The 17,217-nt window shown below is 34.0% G+C and overlaps 2 protein-coding genes and 1 long non-coding RNA gene across 3 annotated transcripts; 1 reads left to right on the forward strand and 2 right to left on the reverse strand.

The window, feature by feature from the left end:
- Positions 1–3,489: 3,489 nt before the first annotated feature.
- On the reverse strand, positions 3,490–9,372 carry LOC21406457 (serine/threonine-protein kinase/endoribonuclease IRE1b). The gene is made up of 12 exons (XM_024162970.1): positions 9,289–9,372; positions 8,923–8,979; positions 8,720–8,758; positions 8,459–8,524; positions 7,196–7,249; positions 7,011–7,049; positions 6,722–6,787; positions 5,187–5,629; positions 4,855–5,036; positions 4,390–4,633; positions 3,721–4,063; positions 3,490–3,621 (listed from the first exon to the last, which is right to left on the reverse strand). The coding sequence occupies exons 2-12, from the start codon at positions 8,968–8,970 to the stop codon at positions 3,490–3,492; spliced, it is 1,656 nt and encodes a 551-aa protein (XP_024018738.1). The 5' UTR covers positions 8,971–8,979; positions 9,289–9,372.
- Positions 9,373–9,540: 168 nt separating this feature from the next.
- On the reverse strand, positions 9,541–10,482 carry LOC112090819. Its single transcript, XR_002901828.1, has 3 exons — positions 10,403–10,482; positions 10,234–10,289; positions 9,541–9,719 (listed from the first exon to the last, which is right to left on the reverse strand). It is a non-coding gene; the product is annotated as an uncharacterized LOC112090819 (long non-coding RNA).
- A 791-nt stretch (positions 10,483–11,273) lies between these two features.
- On the forward strand, positions 11,274–16,377 carry LOC21406458 (serine/threonine-protein kinase/endoribonuclease IRE1a). Its single transcript, XM_024163002.1, has 6 exons — positions 11,274–11,745; positions 12,467–12,969; positions 13,141–13,316; positions 14,258–14,507; positions 15,625–15,949; positions 16,047–16,377. Exons 1-6 carry the CDS (start codon positions 11,713–11,715, stop codon positions 16,197–16,199), a joined length of 1,440 nt encoding a protein of 479 aa, XP_024018770.1. The 5' UTR covers positions 11,274–11,712; the 3' UTR covers positions 16,200–16,377.
- The last annotated feature ends 840 nt before the right edge of the window (positions 16,378–17,217 follow it).

The following is a 17,217-nucleotide window of genomic DNA, read 5'->3' on the forward strand; positions in this document are numbered from 1 at the left end:
CATCTAGGGTTTGAGTTTTTGAATTTCCTCCTATAAGAGGTTATTATTGAAAACCCTAACTATGAGTTTTTAAGAGAAGAAAAAATCTCACACTTTTCTCTCCTAAAGGTGGCCGAAATTTTGAGACAAAATAGAAGGAAAAATTGTTTCCTTAGGTTTTTGAAAAGAGCCCACTCTCTCATCCCCAAACACTTAGAGTCATAGTCTTGAATCAACGAGTGGTTTTTGGTGTGATCGTATCGATAGATCAACGATCTTGTTTCACGGCAATTCTCCATCTCGGAACGTGAGATAGTGAGACAAGATCCTTGCGGTCATTTTTGATTCAATCGTCACAAAGGTATGATTGTCATTTTATTCCTTTGTCTATAAACATATATCATGCATGTATCTCTCGTTGTGGTTTACATTTAATTTGGAATTAAATGGATATGTTAAAATTTTTGAAATTCCGCCTACAAGTTTGTTGTTGTTCAAATGATTTTTCATTAAAAATCACAACTAGATCCTACATGAATAAGGGGTATTATGAGCTTCAGAAAGAATTTGACTCTTAAGTTTTTTATCTTCCGGAACACAAACCCTTCCTTGAAATGTGAGTATTCCCTTATCAGAGACTTTGAATTCCGTCTCTTTTCCTTCATCAGCTTCTTTCCAATACTTGTCAAGAGTAGAATCTTGACGTTGGGCTTCTGTCATCTTGTCAAAAATAGATGGTTGTATCTGTAGAGTGGCTAATTTACCTGTAATTAGCTCCAACCCTAATGAATGAATATCCTTTTGTAAAAGTACTGGACAACCATCTGCGTTGCCTCATGTTAAGTTCTTTCTGTGTAAAGAAATACTTGAGGCTTTTGTGATCAGTGAAAATCTGACATTGTGCACCATATAAATAATGCCTCCATATCTTTAAGGCAAAAACTACTGCTGCTAATTCAAGATCATGAGTAGGATAGTTTCTCTCATGAGTTTTCAATTGTCTAGACGCATACGCAATTACCATTCCATTTTGCATCAATACCGCTCCCAGCCCTAGTTTGGAAGCATCACTGTATACGTCAAACTTTTCTCCTTCCTTTGGAATAGTAAGTATTGGTGCAGTAGTCAGCTTTTGTTTTAATTCTTGAAAACTTTCTTCACACCTCTCAGTCCATTCATACTTCTTTTCTTTTCGTGTGAGGGTAGTGAGTGTTGCAGCTAGTTTTGCAAAACCCTCTACAAATCTTCTGTAATAACTGGCCCGCACCAAGAAACGTTTGAGCTTTTACTCAGCAAGTATTAATAGGTCATAACAGATGCAATAATTATGCATACCCATATATGCATTCATAACATATAGCCTAGTACAGAATTCTAAACGACTTTCATTCTGTGTTTCTCATTCTTTTCATTCTTGTTTACAGATACCATACTGTTATATGGAATGGTTTTCGTGTTTCATTTTCTTGTCTTTTACTTCTTAAGGGCCCTGTCCTGTTGTACCATAGCGCGCATAACCAGTGAGGAGTGGGGTAGCTAACCAATCCAACTCAGTCACGGTTTCATATCTTTCATAGTCTCATAATAACCTTTCCTTCGAAGGCTGGTACAAATAGGACGTTTAGTCTCTTACCGTTTATCAATTGTCTTATTGAAACGGTAATTTTAGTTAAATCTTGTGAATTTGTGCATTATTGAGCATTTTATCATGAGATTAACCTTTCGTTAAAGTTTAACATTTCACTTTTCTTAGTTTGATCTCGACTTAACATCGATACATACTTTTTGCATAATAAAGTTCTACGATTACATAAGTCTTGTAAATACTTACCTAACATAGTATCTAGCATTTACATTGTATCTAACATTCAAAATTCTACTATATGCACAATGTTTGTGCAACATAGAAAAGCAAGCTTGTTCGTGTTGTAGGAAGCACGGGTAAGGCACCGGCTCCCTGAAACTTGATGCTGGGCATGCAGAGAGGGTGTAGCAGCGGAATGTGGGCAAGTGGGTTGTGGACACCTCATGTGTTTTGGAAATGCTGCTGAACATTATGTGTAAAATAAAATAGTGTTTTATGTATTTTGATGACTAATGTAACAGAATGCCGTCAGAATGCTACAACATTTTAGGTATGACTAATATAACAGAATGTTGTCAGAATGCTACAACATTTTGACAATGACTAATGTACAGAATGCTGTTAGAATGCTACAACATTTTACGAATAGCTGAAAACAGAAGGCTAGCTAAATGCTACAGCATTTAGACGTACATGGTAAGAATGAAAAAAGATTGGCCTGAATTTTAACAGGTTATAATTAGTAAGTGTTAGAGGTTAAGTAATGTTAAGTATGTGTATAGGATGACAATCAAAAGTTAGGGTCGTCACATTTTTAATGGCATGTTTGATGACAATTTTGTATGAAACTGTCGTCTAATTAGCGACGACAAATCCATAATTTTTTGTAATGAGGTTAGCACAATTAATATAATTATTATGTTAAAACTCAATTAATACGTTTATGTTACGCTAAAATCATTAGAGAGCAGATATAAATGAAAAAAGAAAAAGAAAAGAAAACATCTGAAAAACAAAAGTTGGAGGGGGCGCTTGCTAGAAACTAATAAAAATTTTTAAGACATTAACTTTTCAGTAAGGACGTGCGCCACCACTGATCGTAACTTGAGTCTTCACTTCGTGCCAAGAAACCATATAGCTTCCACCTCATGTATCGATAAATTACTAAATTTACTATGTTTATTGTTTATGAATTTATAAGTCAAACGTGAATCTTAAAATAAAATTAAAAAAAAAAAAACAATGCATCTACACATATTAAAATCACACAACTCTTTTTAAGTTAATAAGTATTCATTTCTCAATATGTTCATAATTATAGATTCAGCAGCACCTAATAATGTTTGCTACTCTTCCTAAAAAAAATAAAAAATAAAAAAAAGACAAAAAGAAAAAGAAGAATAAGAAAGAAAACGAAAAGCAGAAAATGTATCCTAGCCCTAATAGTATTAAGTTAGAGAGGTTTTAATTTGGTTTGTACAATAAACAAAACTATTGATATCAAACTTGAAGCTCTGTTTTGGTGATGTAAATTCATGAAAGACATGGATCGGCAAACCGGCAAAACAAGAATAAAAGCATGAAATTAACTTTCTATATCCACAAAAAAAAAAAAAAAAAGGTCTTTATACTATTTTCACACAAAGCATTTAACATTCACCTACCAATTTCCATAAAAAAAGAAACATAAATTAATCAAGAGGATGAAGTAAGAGGAAACTGGCCAGAAATTAAGAAAACCTAATCATGTGTGTATAACCTAATCATGTATGTATTTAGCGATCTGCAAAATGAAGCAAAACGCACATGCACAGTTAGCCCCTTATGCCAATAACAAAAAAACAAAAAAAAAAAAAAAGCTTATATACTCCATTTGGAGTCTAGTTTCCATCAACACTTCAGACAGTTACTTCCTCATGATCCCCTTAGAAAAATGCCTTGAAGAGCGCATCTTCTCTACAGCAGTCACGCACAACATTGTACACTTCAAAAAAAAGTAATGGGAATCGACTTGTAAAATAGTCATCGAATCCTTCATTTTTCGTTCCGAAATGGTCCTGTAAAGAGCCACAATAAAAGTAAGTGAATATTAACATTGAAAACCTCAATGAATGCATTGAAAATGTATCACATTCTTATACTGGTATTACAAGCACCTGGATTTCTTTTGGATCATCTTCATAATGAGCACGTCTGTTTCGAATGAATCGCAACAAGTGCTGGACACTGCCAAACTTGTAACCCCATAAGATGTACGGGTAGTCTTGCTTGATTTTATCGTTAAGGATCTGTTCGCTCCAATATTTAACCTTTCCCGGACTAAATTTACCTAAAATTTTAATTGCAGTAGATTCAAGCCTACTCAAAAGAGTAGTCTTCTTGTTGTCCGAAAGACTAGTAGATTCCTTGGTTACACTGTTACTAGTGGCGCAGAGAAACTCAAGTCTCTTCTTCGCGTCCCAGAACAGTGGATGATGCAGCACCTTATTTGCTTGTGGCCTGCCATGAATAACGAATGAAATTTCATCAAGAGTTGAGGGCTCAAATTAGGTCCACTGAAATAAGTTTCTTCTTCCCAACTAAAACTTTTAAACCTTTTCCATAGTTCTCCAGTTAATGCACTAATTATACAAAAGCAAGGCTTGTCACAACATGATATAATTTTGAGAAATACTAGGATCACTTGTTTCATCACACACTTCCTCATTCTCTAGCTTACCTCTCCTTTTGTCGCATATCATTTTATTTCAACATAGAAATGGAGCACAATTTTAAGACATTGTTAAACTATATAATCCATGCAGAAGGAAACTATATAATCTTACCTCTCCCCAGCCTCAAATTTTATTAAAGAAGAAATAAGATCAACAGCTTCAGGGAACTTTTCTATCAAATGCAAGTCTGGCTTATAATCTTTACTCTTAATATTCCGATCTTGTTCCCCAAATGGATGTTTACCACCAGTGATGGAAAAAAATAGGATGCAACCTAAAGTGAACAAATCCATTGCAGTTGTTTGTTGGCCATCAAGAAGCTCTTCGGGTGCTTTCCAGCCATGATTTCTGTATGCTGTGAAGAAATGTTTAAAGTGAGACTAAAATGTTTAAGGTTGAAATGGTATCAAAGTACATACTAATTAGAGTAATAAAGTATGAACTAGCGAAGTTGCTTACTTATATAGCTCATCTAACATCGTCAACCCTTTTCTTCTTACCAGTTTAGACATAAGGTTACCCTAGAATTGGATAGAATAGTTAAGATTTCTTCAAAATAGGGAAATGAGTACTTGCCAGGAGAGTTAATATGGGGAGTCAACACTCGCTTATTACCACGAAGTCGTCTGCTAATGCCCATATCACCAAGCTTTGCACATAAAGTTCCGCTTTCATGAATTATAAAAATGTTTTGTGGCTTTAAGTGTCGGTGAACTATACCCGACTTGTGAAGCACATTAAGCCCAGAAACCATGCCCCTATGATCATAAATAGAAAATGACTCATTAAATGTAATTCAAAGAGAAATTAAGGACATCAAAGATGACTCATTCAAAGTCCAATTGAGTACATAACCATAATTGTCCTAAACTATACATAACACGAAATTAAAAGAACTTTTGACTAACCTCATCAAGTCCCGTAATATAGGAAACGGACGGCATGTATTTTCCTTCCAAAGCTTAATATCTCCTATAGTTTTCTTCAGTTCTTTCAAGCCTTTTGATAAAGGGCGCTTATGTCGAGAGGAATTCTTAGGATACATTTGAATGAGGTTATCTAAATTGCAATCACAACGCTCTAGAGCAAGATAGATATTATCATCGTCCGCTTCCTTCCCATAATACGTCACAATATTTTGGCTACGATCAGATGCTATGAGAGTCTTGGTTTCTCTTTGAGCTTTCAGGTCACGTTTAAAAGTATTTTTGGTAAGGCATTTCACTGCAACTTGTCTCTCTTCATAATACCCCTCATATACAATAGTCCCGTTGGCACTTCGACCAATTTCCTTTGATAATAAAACCTTTATTTTTCCAATTTTTTTCTCTGAGCCAGAAGCAGTCCTTTCCTGATTGAGAAGAGTTTCTCACATATAAATATAGAAGTGGAAAATTGATATCATCCAATAGAATGAAGAAATAGATCAATTAAAATGTAGTCATAGGAGAATCTTAAGGGGTGAGCACGTAGAGTCTTTAGTCTTTACATTTTTTTTTTTAAATTTTAGATCAGATCAAAATCACAATAAAATAAAAAGTACGTAATCTAGCCTCTAATACAAGTTTTGTGGTTAACATAGCCCTACCATTACATTTTTCTCTTTAATACTCTACCGTGGAATTCTTGTTAAAACCCAGATAATATCAAATGTACGTAATCTAGACTTTTTTAAATTAAAAGTTCGTATTCTTTTTCTTTTATGATCTCAGAAACGAAGAAGAAGCAAAAGAAGAAAATATTTTTAGTCTAGTCAGTGAACACCCCGACCAATAGCTTTGTCGGTAGTGGCTTCACTTCTTTCAACAAAATATTTCGTTTTGAATCAATAACTCAATAAGAGAGTTGCTTTGTGAGTGGAATTAGTGTTAAACTACAAGCTTATCATTTTCCTTCGAGGATTGCAGTTTTAGTTTCTTTTGTTGTTAATCACTTTAATAGTTGAGGTAAGAAATCCTTTTCTATTTTCTTGCTCTGAACATTAATTAGTGTTAAACTACAAGTTTTTTTTCTTTCCATCCTCCTTTTTTCATTAATTATCGTTTCTTGTGATGCAACAACTCACAGGTCCAGAGGTCAGTCGCAGTCCATTTGAAGTCTTATTTGCTGAAAAGTTTTTAAATGTACGTATTCTGCATAGTTTAGATTGAACCTTTCAGTTTTCTGGAAACCGACAAAGGATATATGGATGAGAATGCAGTTTACTTCTCTACTTAATTTCTGAAGAAGAGGTTAGAAGTAACACCTACTGTTTTGATTAGGTTAACTTATGGGAAGAAACGCTTAATTACGGTAGGGATATGCATATATATTTTTTGAAGCAGAGAAGAACTAAATATATAGATAAGAATGAGCTATATACACAAAATTAACAATAATTCATGATGTTAACTCTCTCAATCATATACTAAAAGCTGGTTATACATGAATGAGAACTACTTACATAATATTCGAGTAGGGCGAGGATATTTGTCAAAGCCATAATTTTTTGTTCAGTGGTATTGTCATCCTGTGAATTTGAAAATTACAATCTGTATCAAACAACAACTGCTAATTACATAACAATTGCTAATTACAGAGAAGAACACATATATAAAAAAGTGTAAAGGAATATGGACAAATATGGGATATTAAAAATGGCGTAGTGCAGATAATATATATATATATATATATATACACACACACACACATATATATATATATACAGCATATAGAAAGAATTATTTATGTACCAGAATCTTCATAACGGTTTCAGCATATTCGATGATATCCTTTCAGATCAAAGACGAAGAAGAAGAAAAGAAAAGAAAAGAACAAAAAAAAAAAAAAAAGAGAAAACATTAATGGTTTTAGAAGGAGCAACAATAGGTATAATTATTAGTGATAATAAAACAAAAGCACATGAGGAAATTAGTACCATTGGCTTGGGTAAGTCCGTGTAATTATCTTCAACGTCCGACATTTGCGTGGCCTAATATATCATTTATCTCAATTAATTAAAAGGACGTACAATTTGTATGTAAACGGGTAAGTACTTGTATAAGTTGTGGATGAACATAGAAGGAAGAAAATATATATAAGAGGAGACTTTAGAGAGCAGAAAAATGGCACTGGTGATATCTAAAGCATCATACCACAAACCGTGTTAATAAAATAATAATAATAATAATAATAATTATTACAGTACTATATAGTTATGAAAAATGGTGAATGACTATTGCAGTTCAAAATTGTAAAAAACTGAACTGCCATGAAAGTGTGGCTAAAGAGGACGTTACGTCCCTAAAAGGAGAATGATTGGGGCAATAATTAATCCATTTGAGGAAAAAGGGACAAGATGAGATAAATAATGCAGTTCTACATCGTCTGAAGAAAGATATAGGTGATCGTTTAAAAGGAAGAACCCTACTTTCTATTAGTACGAGGCTTTTAGGGGCGAAGTCAAAAGGCAAATGAATGCGGAACCTAAGCTGAAAGTGAACAATATCATAATAAGTGAATGTATGGGTCGTTACAGAAGGCATATGATATATCAAACTCTTCGTTTACAAGTCTAGTTTTTATTGGTGCTGGTTTTGACTGCTTTGAATTTAAGATGAATTATTTATGAATTTTTAAAATGAGAAATTAAAACAATAATACTTTGAGTATGACAGATTAAAACAGGTTCAGTAAAACTCACAACTTATTGGATACCAGGTTAAGGTATGATAGATTTAAGTAATGCTTTGGATAAAGTGGGTATAGAATAGAAAAGTTTAATGTCATGAGCATGCATATAGATTTTACTTATTGAACTTTTAACTCAGATGTTAGTCGCAGTCCATTTGAAGTCTTAATTGCTGAAAAGATTTTAAATGTACGTATTCTGCATAGTTTAGTTTGAACCTTACAGTTTTCTGGAAACTGACAAAGGATATATGGATGAGAATGCAGTTTACTTCTCTACTTAATTTCTGAAGAAGAGGTTAGAAGTAACACCTACTGTTTTGATTAGGTTAACTTATGGGAAGAAACGCTTAATTAAGGTAGGGATATGCACATTTATTTTTTTGATGTAGAGAAGAACTAAATATATAGATAAGAATGAGCTATATACACAAAATTAACAATAATTCATGATGTTAACTCTCTCAATCATATACTAAAAGCTGTTTATATATGAAGGAGAACTACTTACAAATTTTTTGAATTCTCTTACGAAAGTTTTCAAAAGCTCAATTATTTGTTCAGGGGTGTTGTCATCCTGTGAATTTGAAAATTACAATCAGTATCAAACAACAACTGCTAATTACACAACAATTGCTAATTACAGAGAAGAACACACATATAAAAAAGTGTAAAGGAATATGGACAAATATGGGATATTAAAAATGGCGTAGTTCAGATAATATATATGTATATATATATCTACAGCATATAGAAAGAATTATTTATGTACCCGACTCTGGATAACGGTTTCAGCAGCTTTGATGATATCCTTTCAGATCGAAGACGAAGAAGAAGAAAAGAAAAGAAAAGAACCAAAAAAAAAAAAAAAAAAAAAAAAAAAAAAAAACAGAAAACATAAATGGTTTTAGAAGGAGCAACAATAGGTATAATTATTAGTGATAACAAAACAAAAGCACATGAGGAAATTAGTACCATAACTTGCTTGGGTAAGTCCGCGGAATTATCTTCAACGTCCGACATTTGCGTGGCCTAATATATCATTTATCTCAATTAGTTAAAAGGACGTACAATTTGTATGTAAACGGGTAAGTACTTGTATAAGTTGTGGATGAATATAGAAGGAAGAAAATATATATAAGAGGAGACTTTAGAGAGCAGAAAAATGGCACTGGTGGTATCTAAAGCATCATACCACAAACCTTTAATAGTATTATACAGAGCCCAAAATCACGGTACTAACATTCTTAGCCAAAGATGAACACAACTAATTATATATATATATATATTAACAATAACTAGAAACTCTTTTAAAGAATGTTATAGTTTTCAATCTCTTACCTAGAACTTGAGTGGACTCTTCGAGCTTCCTTGGACTTCCTCAATCTCCTTGAAAACTTGTTCTTCTTCTAAGTAGTGTTTAATCAAAGCTCAAACTAAAACTGACCATTCAAACAACACTTTCCTGCCAAATGGACTTGATCTTCTACATCTTTGATTGAGGGGGAAATTTTCTAAGTTTTACTGATGGGATATTTTGAAAGATCGAGGAAGAGAGACTTTCGCTAAATTTGGGAAAAAAGGGTGACTTTTATGTCCTGAAAATTTTGAGGAGAAGAAAGAGAGAAATGGTGAGTTTTAGAGGAGCCACAACGCCGGCCTCGAGACCGAAGAGCACAGTCCGGAGGAGCTCGAACAACTGAGAATGGCATATATCGCAAGGAAGAGGGATCTCCGAGAAGTCATCGGAGAACTCCCTCTGTATTATATACCTGATGAAAGAAAGAAACACAAATTAGTATAAATACTAAGCTACAACACTGAATCAGAAAATAGTTAGTAATGGTTAATTTCAATTTTCATTTTCAGACTTAAAAAACACTTTATTTTTTGAACAAGTTGCAATATTTGTATTCATTTTAAAAAAAAAAACAAAAAGCAAAAAAAAAAAAAAAAAAAGTTATACTTCTTTTTATACTTTTAGGACATACAGATTTCATTTTCCAACAAAAAACACTATCTTTTGGACATTCAGATTTCAATAAGTCAATAACACAATAATACACAATAATCAAAATGGTCCAATGCACAGCACACCAGCACAAAAACAAAAAAACAAAAACAAAAACGAAAACAAAATGTTCCAACGCACAACACAATAATAAAAATGTCAAAACATTCTAATCCTCATGCAGTCAGCAACACAGCAATACAGTAATCAAGAATAGGATAGGGATGCATAGAACTAATTGTAAACAAAAAACCGAATATTGTAATTGAATTTACCTGATAGCCTAGATGAATACCAAACTTCAAGCATGTTCAAGAGGGACGTGATAAAACTTCAAAAGGTTCAAAAGAAACATTACAAAAACAAAAACAAAAAAAAAAAAAAAAACAAAGAAAGAAACAAATGGAATAATAAAGAAGGAGAAGATGTGAAGAGAGGTCTGACCTTTTGAAGCAGATGTGGCTTTCGAGGCACAGCAGTTGAGAGGTACGACGGTGGCAGCTGGAGAGGGCTGGCACTGAAGAAATGAGATTCGAGAAGGTGACGGCAGTGGAGGCTTGAGAGGGAGAAGGAAGGGGCGGAGTGGGAACTAAGATTGAGAGGCTTGGATTTTTAGAAGAAAGGGAGAGGTCAGGGAGAGGTCAGAGATGGAGGGTTTTCAGAAGAGAGGAAAATGAGAGGCTATTTTAGAAATTAACTTTTGTTTTTTGTATTATTTTAATCTCTAAACTTTAGACGCTTTTAATTTTAGTCTCAAATTTATATAAATTCAGTCAAATATTTAACACCTAGATAACAAAAGGACCGAAACTGAAATAAAGTAAAATCTCAATGACCAATTGTGGGAAAAGTTAAGAACCAAAGTGGAATTGAATATAAACCTCAATGACCATTTGTGAAATTAACCCTTAATACATACTACTAGTCATTAGTGCGGGTCAGGTTAGGTTTAACGGGTTTGGAATCGCCCAACCAACTGACTCAGGCCTAGGCCTTAATAGGCAAAAATTAAAAAAAAAAAAAAAAAAGTGGTGGGTTGTGTCTTTCTGGCTGGGTTAGGGAGACTTAGATTGGTTTGTCAAGTTGAATGGTTTTGTACATAGCCCTAATAACGTACCAAAACAGATAATTAGTTCTCTGGTGGCACTGAAAAAGTGAGCTACCGAAAGATTCTATTTTGAACCGTTAGATACGTATCAAATATTATTTTTTTATATACATTTTAAATCTAATTTAATTTTAACAAAATTTAATAGTTAAAAACTGACTGTACCATTACCGGTTAGAAGGCCATACCAAAAAAAGACTTAAAAAGACAATAGGGTTTTTCACAGTTTCTTTCCTCTCCCTCAATCTTTTCATCCTCTAGCCGCTGCACTTTTGAACAAAACACCAGGCCACGGCTCGCAGGCGTCCTCACCGGCTCCAGCCTCTAGTACCGTCGTCACGACCAGCTGCCGTAGGCTTTCAATCTCCTTATCGCTTTGCCAGTCTTCTCATCGACCCACAGCTGTTGCAGTTCCCTCCTCAGGAGTGTGCGGAGGAGATTTCCTGCGAGATCTCCTCCACGCATCGAGCTGTGGTGATTACTTTCACATACGAAAACTCCCGTTTCTACTTTTCTTCCATAAAAGCTTCGATTTGACATTGACCTGAAAAAACCCTTTTATACTTCTCTCTCTCACTCTCTCACACGAAGTTGGAAGTAGTACGGCTAATTTTGGAATTTTTTCAGCTAAATTTCCACAAAACCTATGTCGGACCGACTCAGTACCCTCTCGCCAACGGTACTCTTTCTTTTTTATATTTATTTTTTTTCTTATTTTGTTTTCTTTTTTTTAGCTGCATCATTGCCAATGTTCCTTCACGCTTTCAGAAACAAATTCCGAGATCCATGTAAGTGATGTGAGGCCCATTTGGGTGGGGCCCACCCACCCCCTGTTGGCTGTTGTTTGGATGATGATTTTGGAGTCTTCTTGTTTTGTTTTTCTTTTTTGTTTTTGTTTTTTTTTTCCTATTTCCTATGTTACAAACACAAACACACATAATGTCAGATCCGTACTCCTCTGGTCGGGGTGCATTAATGGAGTGATGTAAAGTTTGGCGGGAAAATGACATTGTACTTCTGGTTTTGTGGTTTTGTTTTTGTATTTTTCGAGGCAGGCTAGGGATTTTTTTTTTTGGCTACCATTAATAGTTTTATTTCTATTTTGTAAATAAAAATGAGAACAAAATTATTTTGAGAAAAAAAAACTTCTCTTTTGAGTTAGCGGTGGTGGTGGTAGTTTGGAGTTTAAAGGAAGCAAGTTTGAACTAATTCTTCTTGTTTCATTTTCCATAAGTAAAGTAAGGTTTTTTTTTTCCTTTTTTTTTTTTTAACGTTATCTTTCAAGTTGTAATTAAAAGAAAAACATGGACAGTTTTGACTCTTTTTTTCTAACATTTGTTTTAATTGGTCTATATTTCAATTTATCTATTTATACGCAAGAAATTTGTTATGTAAATCAGCGTAGAGAAGAAAGTACTACTTCTAGTTCAGAAGTTTCATCTAATGAGAACCAACTGCGGATAGGCGAAAAATTAGTGATTTTTTTATCAAAAGAAATTGGTAAAAGCAGCATGGGGACCGTTGTCTATGAGGGATCTTATGAAGGTACACCAGTTGCTGTGAAACGGATTCTCAAGAGTCATCATGAAATGGCTGATCAAGAAATCAAGAACTTTGAAGCATCTGATCATCACCAAAATGTTGTCAAATATTATGGGGTGGAGCAAGACAGAGACTTTATTTATCTTGTTCTGGAGCTATGTGATTGCAATTTGAGTGACCTTATCGAAATGCCTTCCGCGGCTTCTTTACATCAATATGAGTATGTATCAAAAGATCATCATTGCAATACAATTTCTGTAACTTCAAGTGATGAACATTCAGAGCTACCGAATATTTTGGAAGATGCTGACCTTTGGGATGATAATAACCGCCCTACACCATTATTACTAAAATTGATAAGGTTAGTTAAATTTCCTTTAAACATAACTAGAAAAGCTTAAATTGTGTTATGCATATCTTAGCTCAATCATGCCTGCTCAATTATTGGACTTCTAATGAATCATCTTTTAGGTCCCTTGTCTTTGGGATTAAATTGCCAGTTGATCACATCATTCTATATCTGATCTAACAGGGATATAGTTTCTGCAATTGAGCACTTGCATAAGTTGGGCATAGTTCACCGAGACGTAAAGCCCGAAAACGTATTGATACAAAAGCAAAGCTCATCTTTTCATGCAAAGCTTTCCGATATGGACATCAGCAGACGCCTTCGTGATAATAAGTCTGCGTTGAGTAACCATTTTTCACGTAAGTACTCTCATTTCCCATACATTCGTCAAACTGATTGCTCAAACTAAATTTCTCATTCAGGCTTACTATTTTAACCAATTTTCGAGTAACGTTATTGATAAGGGCTGTGCCGTATGGAACAAGAACTAGAAAAGAACGAATTGAAAGAATCAAAAGAATGAAAGAAAGAATCAATGGAAGAATTTTATTAATGACAAATTATGTACACCGATACGCAGATCTTCGAGGGTCTGCTACCTCCCCTTACTTGGTACGTTTCCAAGATTTGTTCAACTAACTGATTATTCCTGATGCCCTCTCTTTCCCTTTAACAAGTAAAGTTGAGGATTGCTACAGGAATGTGGCATTTTCTTAATTTTACTAATCCAGTGAGAGGGTTTCAATTTTTACCTCACCAGATTATCCGTGTCAACAAAATATGGTTTACAAAATTGCCTTGTCAAGTAGTTCAATGCTTAAGAGTAATCTACTAGATTATCCCCAGTAATATATCAAAATATTTGCCTGAGTAGGGGCTTATCAATGCCGGAAGAACTAGCTTGAAAATCAAGGGTTGCACACGATATATCGTTAATGTAATAGGCAATATACTTGCATCAAAATCTACTCTAATACTTGATTGAGTTGTAAACATGTCAGAACGACATTGTCATTAATTAATCATTTCAATTTCGAATAATATTGGGTTGAGCATGTGAACACAGTTGAACATAACTTGTCTAGAAATCACATTAAACACAGTGGATCTCTAATTTGAACTTGAATTATCACGTCTCTACCCTAAAACTGCGTTTTTGCCATTTCCAACCCAAGCGGGCATTTTGTAGCTAGTACCTACTACAAATTGATATTTGATGACATTTTTCCTGAACCTGATTTTAACTGCTTCTAAATCCGTTCAATGTTAGTCTCATGCATGTTTTTCAAATCGACTATAGGTTGCGGCACTACAGGCTGGAAAGCGAGAGAATGGCTTCTTTTTGAACGCCAAACACATGCAATGGATTTGTTTTCCTTAGGTTGCCTCATCTTTTATTGCATCACTCGTGGTATACATCCATTTGGGGACCATGATGAACGCAATAAGAATATTAAGGAAGAGAATCTGAAGAACATGTTTTTGGTACAAGGTTTCCCAGAAGCTTCTCATCTCATTTCTCTTTTATTACAACCTGAATATTGGTTAAGGTGAGTGATGCAAATCACGTTGATTAGGATAAATTCTAATCGATTATTCCTTATTTTGATTTCTTGATTTTGCATTTAATATCATATATTTAGTTTCCCTTTTTCGAGTGCATAAACAATAGTAGATTATGATTGATTATTAAGTATAATGTTAGAATTATTCTCCCACTTGATTTCATTTTCCTTGTTACTTTCTCAATCTCTTCCTTGTTCTCTCCCGGTCTAAATAATTCCTCTTCTTTCTTCTCCTTTTCAACTCTAATTGTACATCAGTGAGGTTATAAATAGTTTCCTTCAACAAAGATTCTACATGATAAGTTTTGGAACTAATTGTTGGAAAAATGCTTGGAAACCCTGTCTGAGGTACCATTTTGGAAACCCTTTATCCTATTTGAGAAGATCAAAATGATATGTTCATATGCTCAAAAAGGTAAACGGGTAAATGAGAATTGACTCTTAGAGTCCTCCCATGAAGTTGGAAAACCAAAAGAAAACTTCCATGAAGTTGAGAAAAGCTCTTTGTCTAACATGAAAATCACATAAAAGCATTGTCTCTTCTAAGTCCTATAAAACAGACGACCCCCAACTTCTCATTTGAAATACACTATAATTTTTGAGCGGGGATAGCATAGTTCTCCGTCTTTGCTACTAGTAAACCGTTATACAGTCAGGAGCCAAATTTGCTTTATGAAAAATGTGACACACTAGCCTTGGAATTTTTTAGTTCAAAGATTTAAAATTTTTTATGCAGTTTAAATGTATATTGTCATCGTCGTTATTATATATTGTTGGAATTGTTGTTAAATTTCAATTGTATTCACAATTTTTGTTTTGATTTTTTTTATATTAATATAATTTTCTTATTTCCAGTTATCTATTCATATCTCTATTTTATATTTTGTCTAACACTAATTAAGGCTTACTAATCTATCAATGACTCATTTTATACGTTTTATTTAAATTATGCACATTGTGACAAGTCCTTGTCGTTGTACTAGGTAGTGGATTAGAGAACACTGAAGCAAATTTTAAGTTTTACTTGAGAATAATTAAACTTCTCAACACCTAGTTTGAATCCTCGAATCTTGATCAAAATTCCACTTGTTATTCTTGGCAGGCCAGAAGCAAGTGAGGTGTTGCACCATTTACTGTTCTGGGTTGCAAAGAAAAGACTTTTTTTCATTAGCGACTTTATTGATAGAGTAAGCGAAGACTCTATTCTTTCTAAAGAGCTCGAAACTGCTGCAAGCGCAATTTTAGGTACTGAAAGGATAATAATGATAAATGTGGTTCTAAAATGGAACAAAAAGGTGGATACAGAGATAATCAGGCACATTTCCCTCTCTGCAAAAAGGGATTACAAGTTTAACAGCGTTCGTGATTTGCTGCAACTGATTCAATACATATTGAAGCATTATGAACAGCTCCCAAAAGATATTCAGGTGATTGTAATACAAATTTATGTGAATCATGAGATATATCTTCATACACATTTAAGTTTTGCAATGTATATATTTAATTTGGTGGTGGCTCTTTCAGATTCTAGTCGGACCGCTATATGAAGGACTCGATGACTATTTTACAAGAAAATTTCCCACGCTCCTGATGACAATGTACGTTGTTGTGTGCACTCATTGTAAAGAAGGGTTGTTCAGTGAATATTTTGAGAGCAATCTGTTGCTAGCTAACTGAGGGGTTGATACATGGAAACTAGATCTCAATGCAAGTGTATGCATTGATATAACCTTGTTTTTCTTTTTAAACCAAGAGCTGCATATAATAGAAACAAGCATATAATTTTTGTTTAGCCAAGCTTGCAACTATCACAACTATTTGTAATTCTCATTGTGTATATAAGTGTAGAATGAATTGACCCGTTCTAGTTTTGCTCCATAATTAGTTTATCAGTTGTACAAGATGTGTTGTTAAATCTGTTGTATATTATACATACATAGATAAAAGATGCAATGTACCTTGTGCGTAGGTTTCAACTCTTTTCAAAATCACCCCTTTTCTAAAAATGGTTTCGTCTCTTGCATTTGTTACGATCTCTACCCAGGAGCTTTCCGTCTCTTGCATTTGTTTTTAGGGTTCTATCCACCGCCGGTTTTTGGCCCGCTCCACCACAGACTCAACATATATTTTCTTTTTCAATTATATTTCAAAATTAATAAAGTTGTAGTGTCTTTAGCCTGAAACTCTAGATTTCTAAGCGTTTGATTTTCAAAACTGTAGTTATCAATATAAAAAAAAAAAAAATTGAGAAAAAAAGATAACATGTAATTTTATTGCACTGTATTAAGAAATACGTAGACTTGGCCCTTACTTTTGTAGTGGATTATTTATTCTTTTCTCTATGTAAGAATGCCTATAATAATGAAACATCTTTGTGTGTAAAAACAAAAAGAAACAGATTCATCTACACCCAAGAAGTACCAATAGTAATGTTAGGGATTGTTAGTATACTACAAGAAAAAAGGAGTTTTGCGACGACAAAAAGTCGTCGCAAGAAACCGATTATCATCGCAAATAACGTGTTTTGCGACGACATGTCGTCTCGATGACTTTGAGGTTGTAAACCCTGCCCTCTTCACGGCAGAAATTGATGTTGTAGATACTCCTCGAGATGACGCTCTCCTCCACCTCCAGCTTCGCATCATTAATAATGTTGGGCACGGCGGCGTTGAGACAGTCCCTCTTGCCTTCGGTG

The sequence above is a fragment of the Morus notabilis genome, unplaced genomic scaffold (assembly GCF_000414095.1).
Source record: "Morus notabilis unplaced genomic scaffold, ASM41409v2 Scaffold337, whole genome shotgun sequence".
NCBI classification, from domain to species: domain Eukaryota; kingdom Viridiplantae; phylum Streptophyta; class Magnoliopsida; order Rosales; family Moraceae; genus Morus; species Morus notabilis.